The sequence below is a fragment of the Lissotriton vulgaris genome, chromosome 3_1 (genome assembly GCF_964263255.1).
Source record: "Lissotriton vulgaris chromosome 3_1, aLisVul1.2, whole genome shotgun sequence".
Classification (NCBI taxonomy): Eukaryota; Metazoa; Chordata; class Amphibia; order Caudata; family Salamandridae; genus Lissotriton; species Lissotriton vulgaris.
In genome coordinates, this window is record NC_141689.1 from 1,211,857,867 (window position 1) to 1,211,885,810 (window position 27,944).

Here is a 27,944-nt window from a genome sequence, read left to right on the forward strand (position 1 = left end):
CCACTACAACCACATAGATACAGTATCCCTTGCCTTTTTCTCTGACTGTGACTGCATTTCTTTGCTCTCTCTCGGCTTCTACATTGATCCCTTAACACATCACTTAGTCCACTCCACTATCTGCACCACACATAGTCATTTGTAAGTGCTCCTACGTAATTCGCAAGTCGCAGCACGCCCCAGGCCGTAGAGGACTGGGATGGCCCCAATGATGAAGCATGTCACCAAGGGGCAACCCTGGTGAGTGAGGGGACACCTAGAAAAAAAGCAATTTCTCCTTTTCTATCTACTATACCTTCTGTCAGGTTACGCAGCCCCTAAGCGCCTACCGTACTATGAAACTACATTTCCCATGAGTAGGCGGGAGACTTGCAGACTATTTAGTGAGACTATATGAGAGTACCCTTGTATGTTAGGACATCACTTCACTGATGCCTGTCTTGTCTTCTCTTACAGGTATCCTTTCCCTGCTGACCCTACCTTTACCCATCCCACATTTTTTATTTTAGTTTGTTATTTTTCTCCCTCGCCTAATGCCTCGAACACCCTGTGTTTACACTTCTGGGTGTTGGTGACATTTGGAGGTGGAACCATATTTGCATCGACTGGATCACGGGGAGTAAACGTGACACCTTCCAGACCAACCCCATTGAGTGTTGTTGTGAATGGATTTATAGTGACCAGCAAGGCTCTCGGGTATCTGGCTACAGAGACCTTATGTTGAATATAGTTATCAATAATTCCACACAGGCCCTGTACTGTCGCATTCTTTCTTTCCACAGTTGTCGATGATATATTCTTACTCTGCTTGACAAAGAACCATTGCTAATGTGAAAGAACTTCAACCGAATTAGTAGTTATACTTTACCATTTGTTAGGCTACAATGTGGCACTGCTCTACTGTACTTCTGTCACCTGCTATATTCTCAGTTGTACCGTTGAATTGCTCAGGAGGACAAACCAGATTTCATTTTCTTTTTTTTCATAGGCATGCAACTGCCACTGTGTCACACCACTACTACCACCGCTATGAGGAAATTTTATCCGACCAAGATTGCCAACGTTATTCGGTGTTTCCCGTGGAGCCAGCCCTGGGCCTAGCCCTACTTTCAAACACAAATTACAGGTAAGATAAGCGTTTGGTGGTTTGGGGGTATAATGGAGTATTAGTACGAGAGACGAGAGCCTGAAGGTAGTACTACTAAAGTCCTAGGACTCTTGGATTCACTTCACTTAGTCTGTGAGAGGCACTTAGTGTTGAAAACATTTGGGCATTTACACTTAAAGGAAGAAAATGGAACTAAACTTTCAGGAAAACAGTCAACGTTAAACCCCCACCCACCAGGCAAGCAGTAAAAAACAGGTATGCTCAGATAAAGTTTGAAAAAGTATATTTATATCCCTAACAAAATAATCTCCCGCAAGACCCTCCCTAACCCCAACGATTGTCCTTCAAAAGTCCCCAAAAACCCAACTCCCAATTCCCACCCCCCAAAAGTCTCTAAAAAAGGAGCAAGGGACACTATGGGTGGATGCTGTTAACTTTTTGGGCCAGGGCATCATGCTCCTCGCGGAGCAAGGCGAGCTCCTGCTGAAGGCGGGACACCATCAGGGTAGTGCGGCGCAGGCGTGCCTTCACTGCCTTGCAGGTGCAAGGCCTGTGAGAAGCAGCTGTTGGCCTTGCTGCTCGGCGGTGGCGTTTGCCTTTGGCAGCCCGGCTCAGTCTCGGTGGACCACTGTGCTGGGTCACGGTGGCAGCCGGTGAGGCCACGGAGGACGACGTTGTCGTTGTTGTCGACCGCACACTTTCCTCGTCCTCCAGGGCCACCAGCCGCCGATATTCCGCAACAGTGGCCTCGATTCTCCGTTGCCGGGCCGCTCTAGCCAGCTCCTTCCTCCTTGTTCGTTTGGAAGGAGAACCTATATGAAGAAAGAAAGACATAGTCTGTAACCAATGCTCTTTAAGATTAACTCAATCATTCAGCAGAAATGTGTGCTGCAGTACAACTAGCAACTTGCAAGCGCATTACATAACTATTGAGGCCAGTATCTATCTAACCTCACACTTCTTCATCCTTGCTCTAACATTAGTGGGAGTTTAAGGAACAAATTCTATGAGCACTGTGGACTTCCATTGGAGTCGACTATGAAAGTACACCAGTCTTATTCTTCTTCTTGTCTCTTGTTTTGGAAAATTGGTACGTTATTTTCTGCAAGCCGGCATAATGCCAGCGCGGTAAACTTGCACCCGAGAAAAAGAGACGCACGCCATGAGGAGTGACCTAGACTTGCGTTGCCGTTGCGTTACTGTACCCGTCCAGTACATGCAGGTGGTGAATCTCTTACTTTTCTATTACGGGTGGCACTGAGAATACTCTGTTACAACTCAAGGGCTACTGCTTAATTAATTTAACTTTCACCCTACAGTGGAAATGAGTACTAGAAATGGAAAATTGAAGAAGATAAATAATCTGATTATCTATCACTTCACATGGGATGTTTTTGCTTACATATGGGATGACTTTAGGTGCTTTGCTTTTTATTGAGTGACAGGCAGTGATACATCCACACATGAATGACTGAGTACTACTAAACTTATTAAGAGAGGTAGGGAGTGGCCACCATAATAACCGGATCTATGCAGTGCTTGCAATACAAACTACTGCTACTACTTATGGTAGTATTTGGACAAAATTAAAAGTTCTTTTCCTTGCCTTTCCTACACTGGAACGGACGTGCGGGTGCAGTGTTACATGCTCTTCAAAGTTACACTTAGTTCATCCACTGACCATCTACTCTCTCTAGATCATGGGTACTCACAAACTTTCTCTCAGGGGCTACATTTACAGTGTAGTTTGTGGCCGAGGGCCGCACTGGTGGGGGCGGAGTCAGAGGGGGCGGGGCTAAAGCAAAACGATAACTTGTGACCATGAGGTTGCACACAGGTCCCTGCAGCAGATGCCCTCATCCACTGAGCCACCAGACCCAGCATTTACATACATCTCTCTCCCTCCTGCTGTCCCTCCTGCCCTCCCTCCATCTCTCTCTCCCTCCTGCCCTCCCTCTCCCTCTGTCATCTCACTGTGTGTGTGTCTATCTGTGTCAGCCTTCAGCCCGGGTTGAGACCGCTTCCTCAACGCGCACACACAGACAACAACACCAAAGTACTTAACAGGTCTTTAAAAGACCATTAACATATTATTGAGGCTTTGTTTGTTTTAGCGCCCCTGCTTCTCCACCCTGACAATCACTGCTTGCCCGGCCCCACAGAGCAGAGGCTTTGTTCTATTTCACCTCTTTGTGGCCTTGCATCTCCACTCTGCTCTGTGGGGGCCGGGGGAGCAGTGATTGTCAGAGTGGAGATGCAGGGGCGCTAACAGGTGAAATACAAAAAAGCCTCTGCTCTGTGGGGGCCGGGGGAGCAGTGATTGTCTGCAAGGTCTGCGCACCGCCAAGGAAGGCTTGCCGGGCCACCACCGGCCCGCGGGCCGTACTATGAGTACCCCTGCTCTAGATACACATATGCTATCTAAGAGTCAGATAGTAGCATGATCCAGGTATATGGACACATACAGTTTCTGTGTCACCCACCCAGGCTGTTGTCCTTCCACCCATCATTGCTTCATCATTCACCCAGCCATGCATCTCATATTCTTGCCTTCCCAGCTAGTCTTCAATCTCAATAAGTAAGGAATATATAAGAGCTTACCTCTGGCCGCCACCACCGTCTCAACTCTCACAGCCGCCGCCGCCGCCTCCTCCCCTGATGATGAATTGCCCTCCGCCTCCGTGTCGAGCACCACCACCACACTGGCCCCGCCACCAGATGTTCCACCTACAAAGTACATTTAAGAATCTTAGAATAAAGCACTCACTAGTATTTGGTCTAGGAATGAAGACATGTGAAAACAATGTAATTTGTGACTGTCTACGTTAAAGTTAAAAAAAATGTCCCTTTTTCCAGGGAAGGTTGTCTTGCTGCACTTTTTGGCACAACTGATGAAGGCTGATTTTTTAACACGCACCATTTTTCTCCACACAGACAGAAGATGGACTTCTAACAACAAGATCAAGTTGAAACCAGGTGAGAGCTCGGCTCGACCACAAGAAATGTCTTCAATTAATCGTCAGCACTAACCACTTTTCCATTATCAGTTAAACGTTTAGTTTTATTATGACTTCATTTTAATAAATGTGTTTACATTTAATAAAGCTTTTAAATTTAAATACAATCTGTGTTTTTTGGTCCTCCAGACTAGAGTGACTGAACGAAAGGTTTTGCAATTTTTGCAAGCATGAGTCCAGATAGAACACTTCAAAAGACATTATGGACAATCCCAGAGGACTGCACTAAGTTGATAGAGCTATTGCTGACTAGAATCATGGGAGTTTCGCCAACCGTGCAATCTTAGTTAGCTACACAGACAGACTAATAAGAATAATCTAGTAATACCACAGGGAGTCATAGTAGAGGCAGGATAAGAATTTAGATACAGTCTACAAGAAGAGCAAAGACAATTTTGAAAAAATTCAAATGAGGAACGCTAGGAAAAATAGGTACTAGTCTAAAATGAAAACTTACTGGGGCCAGCAGAGGAGCCCTCGCCTGCCCGATCCTGGCCCTGTTGATGAACAGCATCCGCCGCCTGCTGCTCCTGTGTCCTCCTCTCGCCCCTGGGGGGAGCTGACGTACAACATGAAAGAAAGAACAGAAAACATGGATGATTGTTGCTTGTCAATGTCAACCAAATCAAACATTTCAAAAGAACAATAACAAAATATTTCCGCGAAATTATATTGATTATGGTTACTTTTTATTTATTTGCGGACCTGTGACTTCGAAAGTCACGTAACTCACTAAACAAAGTACTGAAACGTTCACCTAGGACTGGCAGGCAGCAGTCCGCAGGCAAGACGCAAAGTGACAGACAAACTCCATTGTGATTTCAGTCAGATCAGTGACAACACTAACAGTTGCCTGCTACATTACCAGTCATTTAAATAGTCAAACTATCAATCCACCGCCACTATTTTTCTTATTGTCAGGGTTACAAAGGAAGGGGCAGATTTAAGCCCTTGCGGCTCTTTTGCGCCGTTCTTGCGTGACTTTTGTGACGCAGCAGCTAAACAAAAAAGGGCGCCATGGTGCGGCGTATAATATTATAACAACGTGACGCATTTGGGAGATGCATCCCGTTATAAAGCCCTGCGCCATCAGGGGGCGTTCCGGCGCAAGGGAGGGCATTCCTGCGCTGGAACACATCCTAATAGTGGCTGAGGGAAATCTACAAAATATCAATCAGTCACCTTTAGGACAATGATGCGTCACACAAACCCTGCACCTGCTTGAAGCAGACGTACGGCTTGACCCAGCATTGGGGAGATAGGGTACCCCAGAGCATTGATGGAGCTGCGCCATCGTTGCGACGCAACTCCAGCAGTAAAGCTTCGGTGACGTTTTGGGCCCATGGGGAGCCGCATTGCAAATACGGCGCACCATGTTTGGTGGTGGTAGCGGGCCGCACAATTAATGGCGCATCCCTGCTACTTTGCAGGGATGCGACGGTAATTGCAATTCTGCCCCTTAGGGGCATACTTACTTACGCGTTCTGGCGCATCTCCAGAGATGCGCCAGATCAAATGCGTCACGCAAAACTACCCTTGCGACACGGCAGATGTGCCTCATTTACAATGCGGCGCGCCCTGGCGCAAGGGTAGGCACTTGCGTGACGCATCTCGTCACGTAAGAGCGGCGCATCGCTGGAGTCACGTCGCCAACGCAATGCAACTCCAGTAATGCTCAGGGCCACCCAATACTTTACATGCTGTGTCAGTCCTTTCGCCTGCTTCGAGCAGACATAAGGAATTGAATTGACGTAGCAGCGTCGCAGAAGTGCCTGCGTTAAATCTTGTAGATTTCACGCAGGCAATTTTGCGAGGCGCACAGCCGCTGGACCGCCCACCCTGCGTACTAGGAACGCACCCATTGTGGTGCAGGCCCATGGCTTTATAACGTGACGCATCTCCCTAGATGCGTCATGCTGTAAATGACTTGCAGGGATGCGGCACGTTTACGCCGCTGTTGCGTCACGCAAGGCAACGTAAACGTGGCGCAAGGGGCTTGTAAATGTAATCTGCCCCCTAGTGTCTAGCATTACGCAGTTCTGTTAAGTACACTCATACATAATAGTTACTCAGGCCAATGAGACCACGAAATAGAAAACAAATAAGCATAGTAGCAACCCCACTGAGAAGGAGAGCAGTGCACCTGAAATGCACAGAAGATTTTGAAATATAATTTAACTACAATGTAATCGTCATCAGCGGCATTATTGGCTTGCTCCATGTAAAAAACAAATATTTGCAATACAACAACACAGAGCAGGAGAAAACATCATAGTAGTGAGTGATTAAATGCCAATGGCTACTACTACTCACCAAGGCCGGGGATCTCCAAGCCGAGCTGGTCCAGCAGGTCGCGCTCGCGGTCCAGGAGGTCCGTCCAGCGATGGGTGACCTGGCTGTAGGTGCGCTGGACCCCGTAGAGGTGGGATATGGCCCAGCACACCTTCTCCCACCGCTTCCGGCGCTCCCGCATGTTATAGCCGCCGGCCGCGATCCTGCCGCCTCCCGCGATGGTCCTGGGCAGGCGGCGCTGGACGAAGTAGACCAGCGCGCCCACTTCCTCCGGGCTGAATATCTCCCGGCGCGTCACCTGCTCCCCCCTCGATCTCACGCCTGCTGTCCTGCCACTGGGTCCAGCACTACTCCCCGCCGCCGCTGCGGCCCTCAAGTGCCTGGGCAGCTTCACGGCGCCTGGCTTGACCATGGTCTGGGCAGGTAAGGTAGGAAGAAGTAGAAAATTAAGAAAGAATAGGATAGGGAAGAAGAAAAGAAAAGAGTTTACAAAAGTAGTTTAAAAGTAAAGAAAAATAGCAGAAAAGACAAAAATATACAGCTAGGAAAAGAGAGGGATAGATAAGAAGCAAAATCGTAAAAAAAAAACTGAAAACAAGCAAAGGATGGCAAAGATATCAAGAGGATTAAACACCATGCCCAGACACAGGAAATGAATGAAAAACAAGATGGCCGGCGCCCGTTTCCGAGCGCGAAAGTCAGTTCGCGCGAGATTTTCCTCGCGATCTCGTGCGAACCTCTAGATTTCCCGCGCGATCTCGTGCGAACCTCTACTCGCAATGCGCTTACTGCGCGAGATTATACATAGCGGGCGGAAACGGAAATACGTCACGCAAACAAAATGGCCGCGCCCGTACTCGACCTTGGGGTAAATTCGCGTGTTGCGCTGCAAGCGGCTCGCGAATACTGCAAAAAAACTCGCGAAACAACAAGCCGCAAAAAAATAAAATGCTCATTCGCACGAATTGGCGGCTTCCGCGGTCGGTTTCGCACGACGCCGCGCCCCGCGAATAGCGCGAAAAAAACCGCAAAACGATTTCAGCAAAAGCAAAAGCAATGAGCAGGTGCAAAAGGTCAACCTCATGATTTGTAACGATTCTTTGTATTGCTTCCTGAGGGGGCCCTCCAGAATTCGGTTGCCTGCTTGCAACTATTGTGTGACCCTGCTCTGACCTTAACTGTATGCCACAAAGGTCCTGATTTACAGCTAAAGGAGCAGACAAGCAGGTGCCAGGCTGGAACTTTAAATTCTTTCAGTGACACATTAATTAGCCCCTAATTCATTATTGTCAGTTGGGGCAGGGCAGGTGTTGTAACTAATTTTGCAACAATGAAAGCACTTAGCAAGTGCAAAAGATCACTAATCAGGGCGCACTAAGGAAGCAGGTGCCAGCTAAAAAAATATTCTGTGACACATTAATCAGCCCCAAATTAATTCAGGTCACTTGAGGCAGGGAAGGTGTGCTTTGCTTTGCCGAAAATAATGTACACTGGACAACCAGAGGGTGTGGTGATGAAACAGAGGGTGGCATGGGTGGGCCAGAGGGTGGCATGAGTAGTCAGAGAGTGGCAGTGGTGACAGAGAGTGGCAGTGATGAAGAAGAGTGTCCCAAACAGGCTGGACATGTAGAAACAACAAGTTCGCAAAACTTGCGACCCGACAGGTAAGTTCGCAAATTGCGAAATTGTAAAAACCCTCGCGAACTGGCAGAAACACGGGCGAACACAAAAAAAAAAAAAAATCCGCAAATTCGCGGGAATTCGCGGATTTTGCGGATTGCGAATCCGCAAATCCGCAAAATTCGCGAACGCGAGATCCGCAAAATTCGCCCATGCTTACTTCAAGCACACCTCCTTCTGATGATACGGATCAAAATTGGGAACCAGCACCACTGCCGTCTGAGAGTGAGGCACACCATGATCTGACAAAGGCAGTTAAGCGTAAAAGGAAGCTCGTCAAAAGTCTCATAGTTATGGAGTGTGAAGAGGCTCAACAAGAAGTGGCGGATACTTCTGCTGATAAAGACTCTCACGACGATGACCCAGTCATCATAAAGGTCACTGCAGCCCCAGCGGGCATGCAGCAAACAGACATTTTGACCCTAGCCAAGAAGCTGCTGAGCGTGATGATGTTGTCGACGAGGAGGCAATGGAAACACCACAATCATTGGAGTTAACTAGTACACCAACACCTACCGCTTCCATATTTCTTCCTCGCCAGAAGGGACCTCCATCCACCTCGACCTCAATTAGTGGTGGTGAAAGTGCAAAACGTACTAAAGTTCGGCAATCCACATCCTCCACTTTATCTGGCATTAGCAGCAGGACCACCACCACTAGTATCGCCGCCTCCTCCGGCCCCCAAAGACATTTCAAGTCCGCAGTTTGGGACTTCCTTAGTGTTTGCCCAAAAAAGGAAAACTTAGCCATTTGTAGCATTTGTAAGCATGCAGTTAGTCGTGGTAAGTTTGGTACCAACTATGGTACTGGAGGCCAGAGAGGTCATCTTAAGAGACAGCACGCTGTCCAATGGTTTGCGCACCTAAAGGAGATCAAGGAAGCCCGAATTGCAAGTCAAGAAAACGTTGATGTTTCATCTGATGATGACGAGGACAAAGAAGATGTGTCAAACCCTTCACTTACACCCAGTACCCCTGTCAGCAGCACACCCCATGTGAGCCACACTAAGAGTGTGGGAGAGAGTGAGACACCAATGCGAAAAAGTTCATCAGCGAGCGTAACTGGCTCGAGGAAGTCATCATCATCATCCCGTAAATGCTTGGTCCAGGGCAACATTAGAACCATGTTGTTTACAGAAGCGCCATATGAACGCGACCACCCACTGACGCGTCTGTATAACACTAAGCTGGCTAAAATGCTAGCACTGGACCTTCTCCCTTTTTCTTTTGTAGAAGGGATTGGTTTTCTAGAATTAGTGGCAGCGCTCTGCCCTAAATGGAAGGTTCCTAGCCGGTTCTATTTTGCCAGAGTTGCGGTTCCAGCACTACAAGAAGATGTGCTGGAGGTGATTGGGGCAGCTTTGCAGAAGAGTGCTGTTCACACTACACATCTGACAACAGACATGTGGACCAGTGGCGCAGGCGTTGATTACATGTGCATCACTGCCCACTGGGTCTCTTTTTCAGGGGTTAAAGCAAAGCTAAACACAGGTGTTGACCCGGACCAAGTTTTTAAAGCTGCTCGGAAACATGCAACACTAGCCATGTTTGGCTTGGAGAAACGTCACACAGCAGAAAACATTTTGAATGAGTTTAACACAAAGGTCTTTCACTGGCTGTCCCCCAAAAAATGCCAGATTGGTTATGTTTCCACGGATAATGGCGCCAATGTAGTTAAGGCCATGGAGCTGGGTCAATATTTCAGAGTGCCGTGTTTGGCGCACTGTATAAACCTGGTTGTTAAAAAATTCTTGAGTGATGAAGACAGTCTAGCGTGCGAGTTAGTGGCCACCTGCCAAAGAATGTGCAACCATTTCAGCCATTCTTTTAAGGCCCGGAAGCATCTGAGGAGCCTGCTACATGAATGTCGAATGCCAGTGAAAGCACTCATCCAGGAGGTGGCAACACGTTGGAACTCAACCTTCTACATGCTTGAGCATCTGTATGATCAGTATACGGTACTCGATCACTATTTCTTAACACTGGGTACAGCTCAGAAGGACCTGAGGCTAGATGCGGCGCAATGGAACCTAGTTAAAAGCCTGACAGATATGCTTCGTCCTTTTGAGGTCTTCACGAGTGCAGTCAGCAAGGAGGACTGTAATTTGGGAAAAGCTATCCCATTGTTGCGCATGCTGGAGCACCAACTGGAAGCGGTGTCTTCTATGTTTCAAAAAGATGAAAAAAAGCAAGACGCTTTTGTTTTGGCAGAGAAATTATTAGAGCGCCTACGTGGTGATGAACATCTTAAAATGATCCACTCAGAACAGCATTACATTTGTGCTACTATTCTGGATCCATGCTACAAAAAGGCGCTGGCAGGCCGAGCATTCTTTCCTTTTGATGATGAAAATGTTACAATGTACAAACGTTGGATAGCCTTGACAGCCAAGAGGTTTGAAAGAGAACGGCAGCAAATTGAAGGAAAAGGCAGTACATCAGCATCAGCAGGCCATCCCCAGTCAAAAGAATCCACTTCCGCACCTGTGGCTGTGGCACAAGTGACCTCTCAGCCGTTAAAGACACCGGCAACCGGATCATCTGTACCAGACACAACAGTAACATTGGATGCAAAAGAGGATTGACTAACTCAGCTTGGGTTTGGTTCTCAAACGGTCACAGCAAAAAGTAAGCAAAGTGGAGGAACCTTAGAGGACCTTGAGTCGATGGTGCAGGACTATCTGAATGACTCAACAGAGGTCTATGTTAATGCTGACCCATTGGCGTATTGGCATGGGAAAAAAGAATTGTGGGCACAGCTCTCCAACCTGGCTATAAACTACTTGTCTTGCCCACTCGCAAGCGTGTCTTCTGAACGTGTTTTCAGTGCTGCTGTTGGCATTGTAACTTCCAAACGGAGCCGCCTCTCGCCCAAAAATGTGGAGAGGTTAACAATGATCAAGATGAATCACCACCTCATACCACCAGATTACAAAGTATGAGAAAGCACGCTGGCTGAAGATGAGGAGGACAGCAACGTAGATGAGGGAATTTCTTCTCTGTTAGGTGACCCTGACCTCATCCTGCCGGAATTCGCAGAGTATGATGACGAAGCCTTATTCTTATTCCCTGACACCGAGCCCTGAAAATGAGACAATGAATCAATAACTTTCTTTTTCGTCCTTATTAACTTTTCTTCCTGTGTGTCTGTCTTTCTTTGTTTTGCACAGTTAATATAATTCAAACTTTAATCACCTAATCACAAAAACAAGCCCATCAGCAGAACTGTCTTCACTTGTTTGCTTATTGATTTGAAGGTGCCACAGTCTGCATTCCTCAGGTTCACAAGTTCACAAGAACATGCTCCTCTATCCTCCTCATCCAGACTCCTATTTCCCTCAAAGCAGAGGGCTGGATTATGCCCAATGAAGAAAGACTCTGCACTTGTGGGGGTGTTCTACTTCTTTGCGGGTGAGTTGACGGCTCTGGGGCCATTGCTGGGAAGCTCTAATACCGGATAAAAGTGGTTTGGACCAAATCGTAGGCGAAACATTTTTTGCGTTTTTGCTGACTTGCTTGCCTTTGAGGTGCTCTTTGGGGGGGTTCCGGGTGTTTGTGGGTGAGTTTTGGGGTCTGGGAGCACTGCTGGGACAGTCTAATTTTGATTGCATTTGCTTTTCAGGAAATCCGTGGTGGAAAACGGGAGATATGACCTAGCTGCACAGCGCATTTGGACCGAAGGCCGATAAATATTGTAACTATGAGATTTTCCTTTTTGGCTGTTTGGGGGTGTTGTGCTTTTTTGCGGTTGTGTTGGAGGGTTTCCGGGCATTGCTGGGTAGGTCTAATACCGGATAGAAGTGGTTTGGACAAAATCCATAAGGAAAAGCCTTTTGGCACTTTTTGTTACTTAGGGTTCGTTAGGGTTAGCCCTAGCAGCAGCATTGCATGTGTTTCGGGGTGTTCTACATTTTTGAAACTGAGTTCTGGGGTCTTAGAGCACTTGTGGGGATGTGTAATTTTGGTTGCAAGTGATTTGAAGAAAATCCATGATGGGAAAGGGGGGATTTGGCATAGTTAAAGAAAGCCTTTGCCACTATTCTTAACTTAGGGCTCGTTAGGGTTAGCAGTATTTCTATTGCATGTATTTGGGTGGGGGGGTTTGCGAGTCTTGGAGCGATGCTGGGTATTACTTTTGCTTGCTTGCAAGTGCTTTGAATACAATCCACGGTGGGTAAGGGGGTATTTGGACCTACTTTTACTTTCAAAGTACGTTTTGTCATCAGTGTTCTACTAGGCCTCGTTTTTTGAGATCTGATTGGGGGTCTTCTACATTTTTGCGACTGGCTTTAGTAAGGGTCTGGGTGGGAGCACTGCTGGGAAGGTCTAATTTTGTTCTAAAACACAGTTTACAGTACACCTAGCTTGAGGGGAAAGATCCGCTAAATTAATTTGCCCATACTTATTTATCCTTCAAAAGGAGACTCAGACAGAGTACGCACTTTCAAAAATATTGTACTGTCTATTAGGAAAGTCAAAGTGCGACTTTTTGCACTATACAGCGTACATACCTTATATTTATTTATCAGTGGTGTTCTAATATCACTTCCTGTTTTTCCGTCAATAATTACAGGCCGGGTTTCAGTCTGTGCAATGGGAAAAAAAGGATGGAGTCAGGCTTCACATTAGCGAGCCGCAATTCAGCATCCGCCAGGCAGGCAGTGGACAGGGTGTCTTCTGGTCACCAACATTGATGGACGAAGCGTCAGCTGGAATGGAGGAGTGCCACTAATAAGAGGAATTGTTTGATGCGTGCAACTTACTTACCAAATTCAACAGGACAACTACAACAACATACAGGAAATGGTCCCATCCCCCCTGGTAGACTTGCGCACCGGGGAGTCTACCAGGGGGGATGGGACCTATCCAGAGCCACATCCGTAATCGAGTTGAAGTCCCCCCCTAACACTATCGGGCCTGCCAGGAAAGAAGCCAAGGACCCAGAGAGGCCATCTAAATACCGAGCCTGATCAGTGTTTGGCGCATACACACAGCAGAGAACCACATCCCTTCCATACAACCTCCCCTCCACTGCTACAAACCTACCATCAGGGTCCACCACTTGATTCAGCACCTGGAACGGTATCCCCGCTCTCACCCAAATCAGCACCCCACTGGCATATGCTGAGTAAGTGGTGCCGAACACCTGGCCCCGCCATCTTTTTTGCAGCGCAGCGCACTCTTTTTTAGTCAGATGGGTTTCTTGCAGCATAGCAATCTGTACCCCTCTTCGCACCAGGTATGCGTGTACTTTGTGGCGTTTAACCATAGTTCGCAGCCCCCGGACATTCCACGTCAGGCATTTCAGGTTAGGTAATGTCCCCATACCAACATCGAGCAGTCCGATCCAAATAACAAAAGTTCACATCCCTTCCAAAGCAGTTGCCCCCCCCCAGAACACACCCTGAACAAAAAAACACCCCAAACCCCACTCCCCAGGACGGAGCCTACAAACCCAATGTCAGCCCCAATCCAAACCTCGAACCAAACTACCCATATTCCTACCCTGTGGTCTCCACCACAGCAGGCCTTAAGGGCCCAAGGGGGGTGAGTTATCGCCGACCCCAGCTAGCGGAGCCCACACCCCGCGCCCTCATCCCCTACTGCGCGCTCAGCCCCCCCCCGGCAACCCACTCATCTCCAACAGGATACCGCCCTACCAGTAGGTCTCGAGCAAGTCCCAACACAGTTTCAACCGCAAAATATTCCATCAGAAGTCTGGGGGGTCACCACCGGCCCCTTCGAGCTTTCCGCCTCTGAGAGGTCTTCTCCCGTTCTGCTGCCTTCTCCGCCCGAGTCCGTTTCCACCCGGTCACTGTTCTGTTGCGACCCCGTGATGGCCGCCGTCGCTGCGAGCGCATCTCTCTTTTCCGCAGCCATTTGAGCCTCCCGTTTCTCTCGCTGGCGCCTGTTGCGGGACCTGATGCGCTGTGATTGTCTGATCCGGGGCTGCTTAGGCTGATCTCGCCTGCTTTTATGTGACCTGTCCGTCCCCGCTCTATACGACTCCAGCCACTGCCAAACTTCGTCTGGGGTCTGGAAAAAGTGCGTAGTTCCGTCAAGTATGATCCGCAGCTTGGCCGGGTAGAGCAAGGAATATTGGATGCCTTCCTCCCGGAGCTCCTTCTTCACCGCTAGGAACGATGCCCTGTTCTTCTGGACCGCCTGAGTGTAGTCCGGGAAGATCGTGACCCTGCTGTTTTCCACCTCATACGGGCCCGACATCCTGGCCCGCTGAATGAGGAGATCCCGGTCCTTATAATGGAGGAGCCGCACCACCATCGGTCGGGGGGGGGCGGCCAAGCCCTGGTGGGCGAGCAGGCACCCTGTGGGCTCGCTCCAGAGTAAAGAAAGGAGTAAGCCCCTCCGGTGCCACCACTGTGTGAAACCAGTTCTCCATATAGGCCACCGCATCCTCCCCCTCAATTCGTTCCGGCAGGCCTACGACCCGCACGTTGTTTCGCCTGTTGCGGCCTTCTGCATCCTCTGCCCGTCGTTCCAGCGAGTCCAACCGGGCTAATATGTCCGTGATCCTGTGTTCTGCGGTCACCACCGACGGCTTCAGGTCCACCAGCAACTGATCATGGTCCTTGACCCTATCTGCCAGCTTCGCATGGTCAGCTCGCAGTAGCCCCAGTCCCGTGGCCACTTGTGCAATGTCCTGGTGCAGCGCCTCCTTGGTCGAGGTGATCGCATTAAGTATGGCGTCTAGACGTCAGTGCAGCCGCTGCTCCTGATCCAACTCCGGCGGGGGAGTCTCGCCCATCCGGGACGATGCCGCCAGGTCCCCCTCAGCGCGCTCCTCGGCCACCAGCCCTCCGGCCGCCGCCATTTCAGGATACTGCGTCACGGGCCAGAAAGCCGACCAGCTTCCGCACTCGTAGTCCGGCGCGAACTACCTGACACTGAGCAGGGTCAAGCGCCGCCACCGATGCCCTCAGGACCAATGGCTAGCGTGGCGGGCACTGTTCCGCTGGTCCCCTCGGAAGCCTGAGGGGGGAAGAAGGAGACAGAGATGGCGGCCAGCGAGGGACCACAAGGCCCGGGCGGGGCGATTCACTGTTCCCCGACCTCAGGAACTGGCGCCTCAGTCCCCAATGTCTCGATCTATCGGCTGCAGGGCCACCCGCCAGCCGGGGACAACTCGGCTCAAAGATGATGTCCGGGGCTGCCCGTCCTCATCGGCGCCATTTTCTTCTCACTCTCGGCAACACCTCGGCCGTCGCCCAACTCGGTCTCCTCGGGGCCAGCAGTCCCCCAGCAACTTTCCGTCTGTGCCCGGCTGTCCCCTCACCCTACGGAGGGCAGGAGCATCGACCTCGGGTCACCCAGGGTGCCAAAGACAGGAGAATTAGCGGGATTCCGCGCGGAGCTGCGAGCTCACACCGCCATCCCGATCGGCGTCCAAGCCACGCCCCCCCCGCTCCTTCCTTGATGGTCTGTTTGATTTGGAAGGAGCAACTATATGAAGAAAGAAAGACATAGTCTGTAACCAATGCTCCTTAAGATTAACACAAAATGATTGAGCAGAAAGTTGAGTCACAGTACAAGTAGCAAATTGAAAGCACAGTACATAACTATTGAGGACAGTATCTATCTAACCTCCCACTTCTTCATCCTTGCTCTAACATTAGTGGGAGTTTAAGGAACAAATTCTACGAGCACTATGGACTTCCATTCCTGTCGATTATGACAGTACACCAGTCTTATTCTTCTTCTTCTCTCTTGTTTAGGAAAATTGGTACATTATCTTATGCAAGCCGGCATAATGCCAGCGCAGTGAACTTGCACCCGAGAAAAACAGACGCACACCATGATGAGTGAGACAGACTTGCGTTACTGTACCGGTCCAGTACATGCAGGTGGTGAAGCTCTTACTTTTCTATTACGGGTGGCACTGAGAATACTCTGTTAAAAGGGCTACTGCTTAATTAATTTAGCTTTCACCCTACAGTGCAAATGAGTATTAGAAAAGGAAAATGAAGAAGCTAAATAATCCGATTATCTATCACTTCACATGGGATGTATTTGATTACATATGGGATGACTTTAGGTACTTTGCTTATTATTGAGTGAACAGTGATACACCCACAAATGAATGACGTACTACTACTAAAATAAAGTTATTAAGAGAGGTAGGGAGTGTCCACCGTAATAACCGGATATATGCTGTCCTTGCAGTTGCAATACAAACTCCTGCTACCATTCATGGTAGTATTTGGACAAAATTACAACTTCTTTTCCTTGCCTTTCCTACTCTGGAACGGACGTGCGGGTGCGGTGTTACATGCTCTTCAAAGTAACACTTAGTTCATCCAGTGACCGTCTACTCTCTCTAGATACACATATGCTATCTAAGAGTCAGATAATACCATGATCCAGGCATACATCGATTCAAAGTATATGCACACATACAGTTTCTGTTTCACCCACCCAGGCTGTTCTCCTTCCACCCATCCTTGCTTCATCATTCACCCAGCCATGCACCATACCATATTCTTTCCTTCCCAGCCACCTCGGGGACCAAGCAAACACATATCATTCTTCTTTGCCAGTCATCATTAAATTTCTTGTCCTTCCACACTTACTTACACTCTTCTTTCGCTTTTCGTTCATCCCATCCATCAAGTTCATCTCAGATCTGATTGGGATTCTTCTCGCTAAAAACTTCACAGCTAAGTCGAAGTACATTTAGAGGAGGCTACTACCTGGTTGATTTATAATACACCCGTGCAGAAAGCACACTCTGCAGTCTTCAATCTCAATAAGTAAGGAATATATAGCTTACCTCTACCCGCCACCACCGCGTGAACCCTCACAGGCACACTGGTGTCGTCCGGCACTTGCACCGCATCCTCCTCAGAAGTGTTCCCCTCATCCACCACCATCACCTCCGCGCTGGCCCCGCCACCAGATGTTCCACCTACAAAGTACATTTAAGAATGTTAGAATACACCACTCACTACTATATAATATTTGGTCTAGGAATAAAGAAATGGTAAAAAAACAGCAAACAATGTAATAATTTGTGGCTGTCTACTCTAAAGTAAAAATGTCCCTTTTTCCAGGGAAGGCTGTTGTCTTGCTGCACTTTTTGGCACAACTGATGAATGCTTGCTTTTTATTTTTAACACGCACCACTTTTTCTCCTAACAGACAGAAGCTTGACTTCTAAGAACACGAGCAAGATCAAGTTCAAACCAGGTAAGAGCTCGGCTCGAGCACAAGAAATGTGTGGAATTAATCGTCAGCACTAAGCACTTTTCCATTTTCAGTTAAAGGTTTAGTTTTATGACAAACTTGATTTTAATAAATGTGTTTACTTTTAATAAAGCTTTTAAACTTAAATAGACTCTGTGGTTTTTGGTCCTCCAGAATAGAGTGGCTGAGCTAAAGGTTTTGGAATTTTTGCAAGCATGAGCCCGTGCCTCTGACACTTCTTGACTCTGACTCCGTACTCTTGTCCTGCGTTGGATAATCTAATCATCATTGGGGATCAATCATCGGTGACTTTGGGAGCTAAATTACTCTGCCACACTATCTAGTCAGTAAGGAGATTGGGGGTTCAACTACAAAGTCTGTTATCACTGAGGTATGTGGAAAGTCTAACAGCGCATATTATAATTGATAAGCTAAGCAATTCATTATTTAGTGTCCATAGTTCTGTTTGTGCAGATTTGTCCCTGCAACAGTAGTAGAATGGATTGTCCTCCTATTCAAACCAAAAGTAATGTAGTATCTAATTCTTTCTTGGTGATCATTCACCTTTTTATTATTGGCAATTGTCAAAGCATAAACATTTAGAAGACTTGAAAAGACAGCATGGACAATCCCAGTGAACTGCACTCAGTGCATAGAGCTATTGCTGACTAGAATGGGAGTCCAATGGAATTGCCAAATGTGCAATCTTAGTTAGCTACACAGACAGACTAATAAGAATAATCTAGTAATACCACAGGGAGTCATAGTTGAGGCAGGATAAGAATTTCGATCCAGTCTACAAGAAGATCAAAGACGATTTAGAAAAAATCGAATGAGGAACGCTAGGAAAATTTAGGTACTCTATATAAAAATTAAAACTTACCGGGGCCAGCAAAGGAGCCCTAGCCTGCCCGATCCTGGCCTGCATCCTGGCGAACAGCAGCCTCCTCCTCCTGTGTCCTCTTTCCCCTGGGGGGAGCTGATGTACAACATGAAAGAAAGAAAGACCAGAAAACATGGATGATATTTGTCAACCAAATCAAACATTTCAAAAGAACAATAACAAAATATTTTGGCGAAATAGCAAATAGACAACTATTCCACGGGATATATTGACCGATCTCATGTGGTCTACTACGTTATTAGTATTGCTTGATTTGCGGACCGTCGACTTGGAAAGTTCTTATGTAACTCACTAAACAAAGTACTAAAAAGGTTTGCCTAGGACTGGCAGGCAGCAGTCCGCAGCACGCGAAGTGACAGACAAAGTCCATCATGATTGCAGATCAGCGACAATACTAAAGTTTCCTACTACATTAACCAGTCATTAAAATACTCAAACTATCAATCCACCACCACTATTTCTTCTTATCGCAATGTGTACAAAGGAAGGACTGGACTTGAGTCTGTAGGGGCTGATTTAGAAGCCCCTTGCGGCTCTTTTGCTCCATTGTTGCGTGACTTTTGTGACGCAGCGGCAGAACAAAAGAGGCGCCATGGTGCGGCGTATATTAACAACGTGACGCATATGGGAGATGCATCACGTTGTAAAGCCCTGCGCCATCAGGGGGCGTTCCGGCGCAAGGGAGGGCGTTCCTGCGCAGGAACGCATCCTAAAAGTGGCTGAGGGAAATCTACAAGATTTCAATCAGTCACTTTGAGGACAATGATGCGTGACTCAAACCCTGCGCCTGCTTGAAGCAGACGTACGGCTTGACGCAGCATTGGGGAGATAGGGCACCCCAGAGCATTGCTGGAGCTGTGCCATCTTTGCGATGCAACTCCAGCAATGCGCCGCCTTTACGGCACAGATGCGTAACGCTTTGGTGACGTTTTGGGCCCATGGTGCGCCGCATTTTAAATACGGCGCACCATGGGTGGTGGTGGCGTGGCGCACAATTACTGGCGCATCCCTGCTACTTTGCAGGGATGCGCTGGTAATTAAAAATCTGGCCCTTAGTGTCTAGCATTAGGCAGTTCTTTAAACTACACTCATGCATAATTTCACAGGCCAATGAAATGAGCACAAAATCGAAAACAAATAAACATAGTAGCAGCGCTACTGAGAAGCAGAGCAGTGCACCTGAAACGCACAGAAGATTTTGAAATATAATTTACCTACAATGTAATCAGCAGCATTATTGCTCTTGGTAAAAAACAAAAATGTGCAAGATAATAACAGGAGAAAACATAGTAAAGAAATAGCTACTACTACTCACCAAGCCCGGGGATCTCAAGGCCGAACAGGTCGAGCAGATCGCGTTCCTGGTCCAGGAGATCCGTCCAACGGTGGGTGGCCTGGTTGTTGCAATGAATGAGAAACAAGATGGCCGCGCCCGTTCACAACCGCATGGGTAAGTTCGCGTGAGATTTTCCTCGCGAACACACGCGAAATTGTACTAGCGAACCGCGCACTTTGCGAGAGAACACATCGCGCCCGGAAACGGAAATACGTCATGCAAACAAGATGGCCGCGCCCGTGAACGACCGCAAGGGTAACTTCGCGCCGTTGCGCTACAAGCGGCTCGCTAAAACGCACAAAACTTTGCGAACTAACACGCCGCTAAAAAACAAATCGCATATTCGCACGAATTCGCGGCTTCCGAATTCTATCTCGCGCATGTTCGCGCACCGCGAATCACGCGGAATTGCAGAAAAACGAGTTTTGCAAAACTGAAAGCACTCAGCACTCAGCAGGTGCAAAAGTTCAAACTCATCATTAGTAACCATTCCCTGTAGTGCGTCCTGACTGGGGCCCCTCCAGAGTTCAGTTGCTAGTTGCAACAATTGTATGACCCTGCTCTGACCCTCACAGCAGGCTCATAGAATAGCAACAAGTAGGCCACAAAGGTCCTGGAAAAAAAAAATGCACTGCAACAGAAAGCAAATTACAGATAAGGAAGCAGGTTTCAGACTGGAATTTTAAAACAGTGACACATTAATAAACCCCAAATTCATTCATGTCAGTTGAAGCAGGGCAGGTGTGCTTGCTTTTCCCCCCCATAATCTACAGTGATGATGAACCAGAGGGTGGCATTGATGTACCAGAGGGTGGCATGGGTGAAACAGAGGGTGGCAGTGGTGAAACTGAGGGTGCTGGGAACCTGTGATGATGAACCAGACGTAGAAACAACAAAGTCGCGACCGTTGCGAGCCGGCAAGTAAGTTCGCAATTGTGAACTGGTACAAAACCCTCGCGAACTGGCAGAAACCCTTGCGAACACCCCAAAAAAATTCGCGAGAATTCGCGGTTTTTGCGGATTGCGAGTTCGCAAATACGCAAATTCGCAAACGCCAGATTCGCAAAATTCGCCCATGCTTAGGTGTAATTAAAGCCATGCGGATCGTCAAATAAACAATGTGAGTCACACAAGTGCGTATTAAAATCACCCATTAACAAAACATAATAAGTGGATTGCTTTAACTTATATTCATTAAGAAAATAATTCAAAGTACTTAGGTGCTGATTTACATAGTCACACTCCCCCGAGTTGTAGATGCTCATTAATAAAAGCTTTGGATGGTTTTGCTTACTAAGCTCCACTATCAGACAATGGGGAGAGTCTATCTCTAACCTTTTTACAGAGCCCCTTAAGTCAAAAGAAAGAAGAAACAAAAGACCAACTTTTGCTCTGTCCGCTAAAGCTGGACATGCAGGTAAGAAGTATGAGCTAAAACCGTCCAACCAGAAAATATCCCCCCTGTCCCAGGTCTCCTGGAGGGCAATTATGTTGAATGTTTTTATGTAAGATAGCAAGTTGGGATCATCTCTTTTAGATCCTAAACCCGCAATATTCCAGCTCAGAAGTCTGCATTTGTCGGTATAATCCCCATCACGTTTAACTCTGCCCAAATCAATAGGACATGGGACAGGAGCGCAGTCCAAAGTGCCAATGTTAGTACCTTCAGGTACAATGGGACTAACTGTCCCTGTACTCACCACTAACTGTGGACTTATCTCAGGCAGAGGAAAAACAGCGGGTTGACTGATAGCTTCCTATATCTCTGAAGCAGCTACTGGTAGCAGTCAATTGCAGGCATCTAGACCTGACAAAGGGGCAAATCTATCAACTAATTCAGGGTCAGAAGATCTCCCAATGGGTCTATGGGGTACACCCGACCTCCCCCACTAGCAGAGAAGGATAGCCGGGTCTGTAGAAAAACCCTAGTGGTAGGAGGGAGATTTCCCCACGATGACACCCTTGCCTTCTACTCCTTAGGTGTTCCAGTAGAAATCTACAACGTGCTCATTATTAAAGTTTGCAATTACACAATCAACCTCCCATCCTTCATAGAGTGTCCAACCCAAGGAACATGTCTTGCCATTATGAATTGATTGCAGATGTCCCAGCCCCAAGCCCTGGCTAGCTTCAGTTGCGATGTAAGCCAGTGCATAGTTTTGGCCATTAGCTGGTCAGTTGATTCCAGCTGCCCGGCTTGCAAGGTCGGTACATTCCTCAAGACCACTACCAGAGGGGCAGCGACTAGTGGGAGGTGTAGTGCCCTAAAACCATCCTCGACAGAGCTATGGGCCGGACCATTATGCATGGGAAGGGGATTTTGGCCAGACTGTCCATTGGGCAGCATTAATTGAGTGCCTATGCCACGATTAGAGCGATTGTGTGTGATGTTACTTTCTGAACTACCTCGGGGTCTACTACCTACCTCCCTTGGAGTACTCGGTATTAACTGCGTAAATTCACTAGAAATGTTCCCATCCTCATCCACCTGACAACCCAGAGCAACCAGCCCCGCAACAGGAGCTAAACCTTCTCTGTCAATTCTACTAAAAGATGGAAACCTGGGATTGGATATTGAGGTAGTCGGTGGAGGGGGTTTTGGGATTACAAGATTGCACAGTACATTCGATAAATTTCAATCCTGTGACCAGTTGTTATCAGAGAGGCTTGAATACTATGAAGATTAGGCACAACATGCAATTCAAAATTAGTCAATCTTTCTTCAATACAAGAGATGACTTAAATATGGTCCCCATTTTCACCCATAGAACCTCAAGAGCTTCAGGAGGAGCACCCAACGGGTCACGGTTCACAGTGCCATTAATAGGTGTTGTAGACTGCAGTTCTGCAGTCAAAGGAGATGTCATAATCACTGTCCCGCCGCTCTTGTTGGTCTTCTGCACTTTTGCACTTTTCTGCCTTTGTGGCCCCCTCCCCTCTTCCTCTTTGTGAATGGCTCCGGCATAGTTACCGTAGGATCCTTAATTTGAGATTTGGATTTGGGCACAGTCCTTGTAGCAGCACGTGTTAGGGTGCCAGCAGATGTACCTTCACGGGCCAAATCATCAGCAGGGGCACTATTTGGGGCCTCCACTATGCCGATAAATCCAGCGAGGCATGTGAAGACTGACTAACACCTTCGACTAAGCCACAAGAGTAAGAGCCTGGGACCAAACAGCGTTCAGGCATACGCGCAGATGTCAGAGCACCCAATGATGAGCGTTTAGTTTGTAAAACATCTAAGGATAGACGATACTCGGTCAGAGCGATTGCATGTGCAAGAAAAAAACTGGCCCTATTTAAAAATTAGTCCAGAGTCCCTGCGACGCTTCCCCCGAAGGTGCAAATCTACTCTTTCCTTCACGAGGATTCATCTCAAGCTGAGTGCAGTAAACACAAGAAAGCCCAAATTGTTAGTATCCCATAAACACTGCATAAGATGGATTTTCAAACAGACCTGCTAGATGGCTGGAGTTAGAGGGGGGGTCCTCTTCCAGTCTCTAACGGGCCCGTCCTCGGCCCGGGCTTCGCCCGCGCACGTCCCGCGGTGAGGATGGGGTGGGCAGGTTATGAGGGCTTCAGGCGCCCTCCGATGACGTTACTCTCCTGCGCCATGCTCAGCCTCCTGGGAGCGATAGTCCCACCGCCCGCTGCCTGGCCGTCCCCTCACGGTGGTGCAGCAATGTGGCAATACAACTGACCCCCACTATGCAAGTTGCATTGCGTAGCAATGTGTAGCAAGGTAGGATTTAGCTGTTGCCCTCACGGCAGGTCATTATGAGATTAAGCGCATCCCACGGTGTGGATGGGGTGCGCAGGTTATGAGGGCTTCAGACGCCCTCCGATGATGTGACTCTTCTTCGCCGTGCTGGGCCTCCTGGGAGCGGTAGTCCCGCCGCCTGCTGTCTGGCTGTTCCCCTCACGGCGGTGCAGCAATGCGGCAATACAGCTGATCGCCACTATGCAAGTTGTGAGGTGTAGCAAGGTAGGATTTAGCCGTTCCCCTCAACGCAAGTCGTTATGAGATTAAGCACGTCATATACTGTCCAGTATATCCTGTACTGAAAAGATTCTCTCTCGTATTTGCTGCTTCCCTGTAAAGTAACTGAAGCAGGGGAGGTGCTGGACTTTGAACTACAAGGGCATTAAGGGCTTTTCCTCTGATAGCAGGCCCCCCATATGCATCTCTGTAGCTAGTATGTTTGTAGCCCTCCTTAAAATAGAACGCTCAATATCTAAATATCACCTCGGCATAACATAGGCCCTAATTAGGAGTCAGGTGGACTGGATTTACCAAATCGAAATCCGCTCTGCCTGTTCCCAAGTGGGTCAGTTATCTGCATCTTCTTTTTCAAGTATGGGAGAACCATATCCGATTTTACTGTAATTCTGCATGATAAAACTGCATGAGGCTTTGGCAACAGTCATGCATCGCTCCCGTTTTTTTTTTATGGGGGGGGGGGGGGCATGAAAACACCTACCCTTCCCTCCCTTACTTTCACAGCCCCTCCCCTCACCCCACTTTTCCACCATTGGCCCTAGCATCCATTTAGCATCTCTTCAGAGCAGATGGAAAACATAGATGTGTTAAACACCATGGAAATTCTGAATAAAAACAGTACTCAATAGTAATTCCTGATTCCACTGGATTTATTACAGTACTGGGACGAATTAGAGCATGGTAACTGTAAAATGATATGTCATTTAGCTGTGCCCTGAGGACCATGTAACTCTGTATTAAAGCCCTAATGCTTTGTAATCCAGTAGTTTTTTAGGTTGAGCTACAGCTCTCATGCGCCGTCTGCAATACCTACTGTAATCTATCATTTCACTTTTTACCGCTCATTCCACTGTCCTTCTTTGCTGCCTCCTAATTAAATTAAATAGGCCGATTGCATATTGAAAGGTAAAGATTACCAACAGAGAGGGCGCATCTAAATCCTGAGTAGCTTAATAATACTCTAGAGGTAATACCCTAAAAAGCACTTTGTATTTAATATAAGCAATCTGATAGCTCTGTTAATGATATAGTTAAAGACTGCAATAACTAGGAATAAGATAAAAATCTGCCACAATTCAGTTAAATACAGAGTACATTTGTTCTATTACTCAATGCAGCACGAACTCTGGTATCTACAACAAGGTGCCTTGAAATCAGAACACCCAAGGAATTGCAACAAGCAGCATATTAGTAATGGTGAGTGATAATTTAGATACTGCTAAATAATTAGAGTCCCGAATCCATAAATTGTACTTGAGGGAATATGTAAAAACGATATAATTTAATAATTAAATATTTCTCAGGGTCATTGAAGACACCCAAAACGGAAAATACGGTGGCTCCTCCTGGTAGTCCAAGACCAAGCGTATAAAGTGTGAATACAAGGTATATAATAATATCTACATACTGTCTCTGGAGGCATGGATTTACTTCTACCTCTAGTCTAGTTTGCAAGAGTGTCTATCGCGACATATATATATAATGATGAGATAAAATTATTAATGTCCTATCCTTACATTTATTTTATCCAGTGATAATATATCAAACAGAATCCGAAAATAAGCCCAAAAATCAGATGGCAACAAGGTTCTGAACGGAAATTACTATCTGGTGGGGAAGTCCACTCCACCTGTTTTAAAGGTATGCACAAAATTCATAACTATCCCGATTCTATTGTAAAGAGTTCTTCAATTGGGTCTCATAAGCATTGGACTATATAGTCCAAGGGAAAGGTAAACACCACTAGTTTTGTTCCAAGTGTATGGATAGAGAGGAAATGGTTAATATGTTTCCTAAATTAATGTTTTCAAAACAAGCATGTGTTTTTGAAATCTAATTGTGTGAAAATATTACCAGCAATGTGAAACTGAAAAGTTTGTGCTAAAAAATGATGCCTTCTGTACTAGAGATGCCTAAAAAATGAGGTTTTAGCTACCACATTTGTGACTATTCATAGTTGTGAATAATCAACAGTCTACACCAATGCAACTTAGAGTAACTCTGTGTTTCTAAATCTTTTTTAAATTTATGTAGAATCTGTCCTGAAGAAGGTAGACATACAAGAAACCGAAACGCCGCGTCGACCTGTGATTCTTTGTTTTTAAATGTTTTTTATGCAAATGTATTAACATTGTTCTCTTAAATAATTGTATACTGTGTAATGATGAAATTTTAAAATTTGTATGTATAATAAATGTGTAACAGAGTAACTCATGGTGTGGTAAACTTTCTTTTTTAAACAATGATTTTTGTATATCCTTTTTAAACATTAATTCTTGTGTACATTGTGTTAATCATACAATACTGTAGATCTTAATGTGGATGTATGAACTGACTATACGGTGAGGCAACAGGCTTTCTCCTATAAGACTTGGCATCTATAGGGATATAAGAAAATAGAAAAACAAATATACATAGCTCTTCTCTAATCTCAACATACACTGATAGAAATCGAGTTAAAATTCCTGTAACTTTACCTTTCCCGCCGTATTATTGGCATGCTCTATATATATACTTCTTTGGAAATGGAATATTCACCCTAGGGTCCACGTACTAAGTGTGAAACACAGTCCTAGACTGTCTTTTCGTGGGGACATTCCTGTCTCTTTTTTAAACCCCAAAAACTCAAACACACCCTGAACCCTAAAATTAACCCTTGCACCCCAAAGCACAAACACACCCTGGACCCTAAAATTACCTCTGAGACCCCAAAACCCATACCCACCCCGAACCCCAAAATGAATCCTTGCACCCCAAAACCCAAACACACCCTGAACCCTAAAATTAAATCTGGCACCTCAAAACCCAAACCCAACCTGAACCCTAAAATGAATCCCGCCACCCCAAACCCCATACCCACCCTGAATCTCAAAATTAACCTTTGCACCCTAAAACCCAAACACACCCTGAACCCTAAAATTAACCCTTGCATCCCAAAACCCAATCACACCCTGAACCCTAAAATTACCCCTGGCACCCCAAAACCCAAACCCACCCTGAACCCTAAATTTACCTCTGACACCCTAAAACCCATACCACCCTGAACCCCAAAATTAACCTTTGCACCCCAAACCCCAAACACACCCTGAACCCTAAAATTAACCCTTGCACCCCAAAACCTAAACACCCTAAATCCTAAAATTACCCTTTCTACCCCAAAAACTCATACCCACCCTAAATCTTAAAATTACCCTTGGCACCCCAAAACTAAAATCCACCCTGAACCCTAATATTAACATTGGCACCCCAAAATCTATATTCCTATATCCCTACTCGTTCTAAAGGCATGTGTGGTAAAAGCATATGCATTGTAAGGTCATGCGCTGTAATGGCATTGCGATGTAATTGTAGTTGCGTTGTTACAACTGCAATGAAATGGCAATGTGTTGGAACATCCGCATTATAAAGACTCTTTTCCTTTGTTGACAGGCTCACTTGTCTGGGGGCTCTTAAAGTAATCTGTCTCAGTTGATGACAACATTGCGGCTCCTACTGTGTTTAGCTGACCCAAGGACTAGGTAATAGATATGCCTTCGTATGGCACCACCAGCAAGGTGGCGCCAGATTGCTCTTCAACCAACTGATACTTCTAAGTTGGTGGGGTATAACACAATTTTTTCCGCAGGTCAGGGAAAATCTCAGCTGTGTCTCTGGTATCCATGATCTTCAAATGCACATTTATGAAATCTACAACCATTATCAAACCTGAGACAGTTTTGTTACTTGTCAATAATGAGGCCCTATCACTGAAATCAAGAAGTGCTATTTCAAAATCGTGGCACGCATGAACATGTTTGTCCTTCGTATAAAAGTAATTTAATTAATGCTGTGGATGTAGGTTCACTGGCTGCAAAAAAAATGATGCTTGAATCACACAACAGCAGTTTGCAGAAACGGTGCAACTCACTATGCATTTTACATAAATGTATTGCCATGCCACCATCCTTAGGTTCCAATTCCTTCATTCCGAAGCACTTTATAGCCTTTAAATATATGTTCTCTTTAAATTGCCCATATAAAGAACTTAACATAGTAATCAGTTAACCAATAATTATCAGTTTGTCTTGACTTAAAATAACATTTATTATAGTTTGAGACTACTGCTTCAGGACCTTCAAATTGCTAATGTATTAATTAAAAGCAGGGCCACTGGAATTATGCTATTCTGCGGCTGCAGCTTTTTTCACTTAATTATGGATGTGCTGCATTTCCCACATTATCCATCATCTGCTGCGTAATCTGCAGATTTTAACAAAAAAAACATTGGGGGATATGTACGAGAATTGAACAAAAATATAGCTAACATTAGTTAGCAGAATTTTTTATTGCTGAGTCACGCCTCAAACTATTGCCACGTTAGCGACGTATGTACAGGTTTATGTGCATGAAGGGGGACCTTACTGCACA

General features: G+C 46.6%; 1 protein-coding gene across 1 annotated transcript; it reads right to left on the bottom strand.

Annotated features, from left to right (window-relative positions):
* Positions 1-1,518: 1,518 nt before the first annotated feature.
* LOC147727662 (uncharacterized) lies at positions 1,519-27,018 on the bottom strand. The gene is made up of 4 exons (XM_086963669.1): positions 26,973-27,018; positions 4,583-4,684; positions 3,710-3,835; positions 1,519-1,920 (listed from the first exon to the last, which is right to left on the bottom strand). The coding sequence occupies exons 1-4, from the start codon at positions 27,016-27,018 to the stop codon at positions 1,523-1,525; spliced, it is 672 nt and encodes a 223-aa protein (XP_086819795.1). The 3' UTR covers positions 1,519-1,522.
* Positions 27,019-27,944: the final 926 nt, after the last annotated feature.

Coding starts and splice junctions, on each gene's coding strand:
- LOC147727662 (XM_086963669.1), bottom strand. CDS start 27,018: ATGTTGTCATCAACTGAGACAGATTACTTTAAGAGCCCCCAGACAA. Junction 4,685..26,972: donor CTTTAAGAGCCCCCAGACAA/GTGAGCCTGTCA, acceptor GTTGTACGTCAG/CTCCCCCCAGGGGCGAGAGG. Junction 1,921..3,709: donor GACGGTGGTGGCGGCCAGAG/GTAAGCTCTTAT, acceptor TTCTTCATATAG/GTTCTCCTTCCAAACGAACA.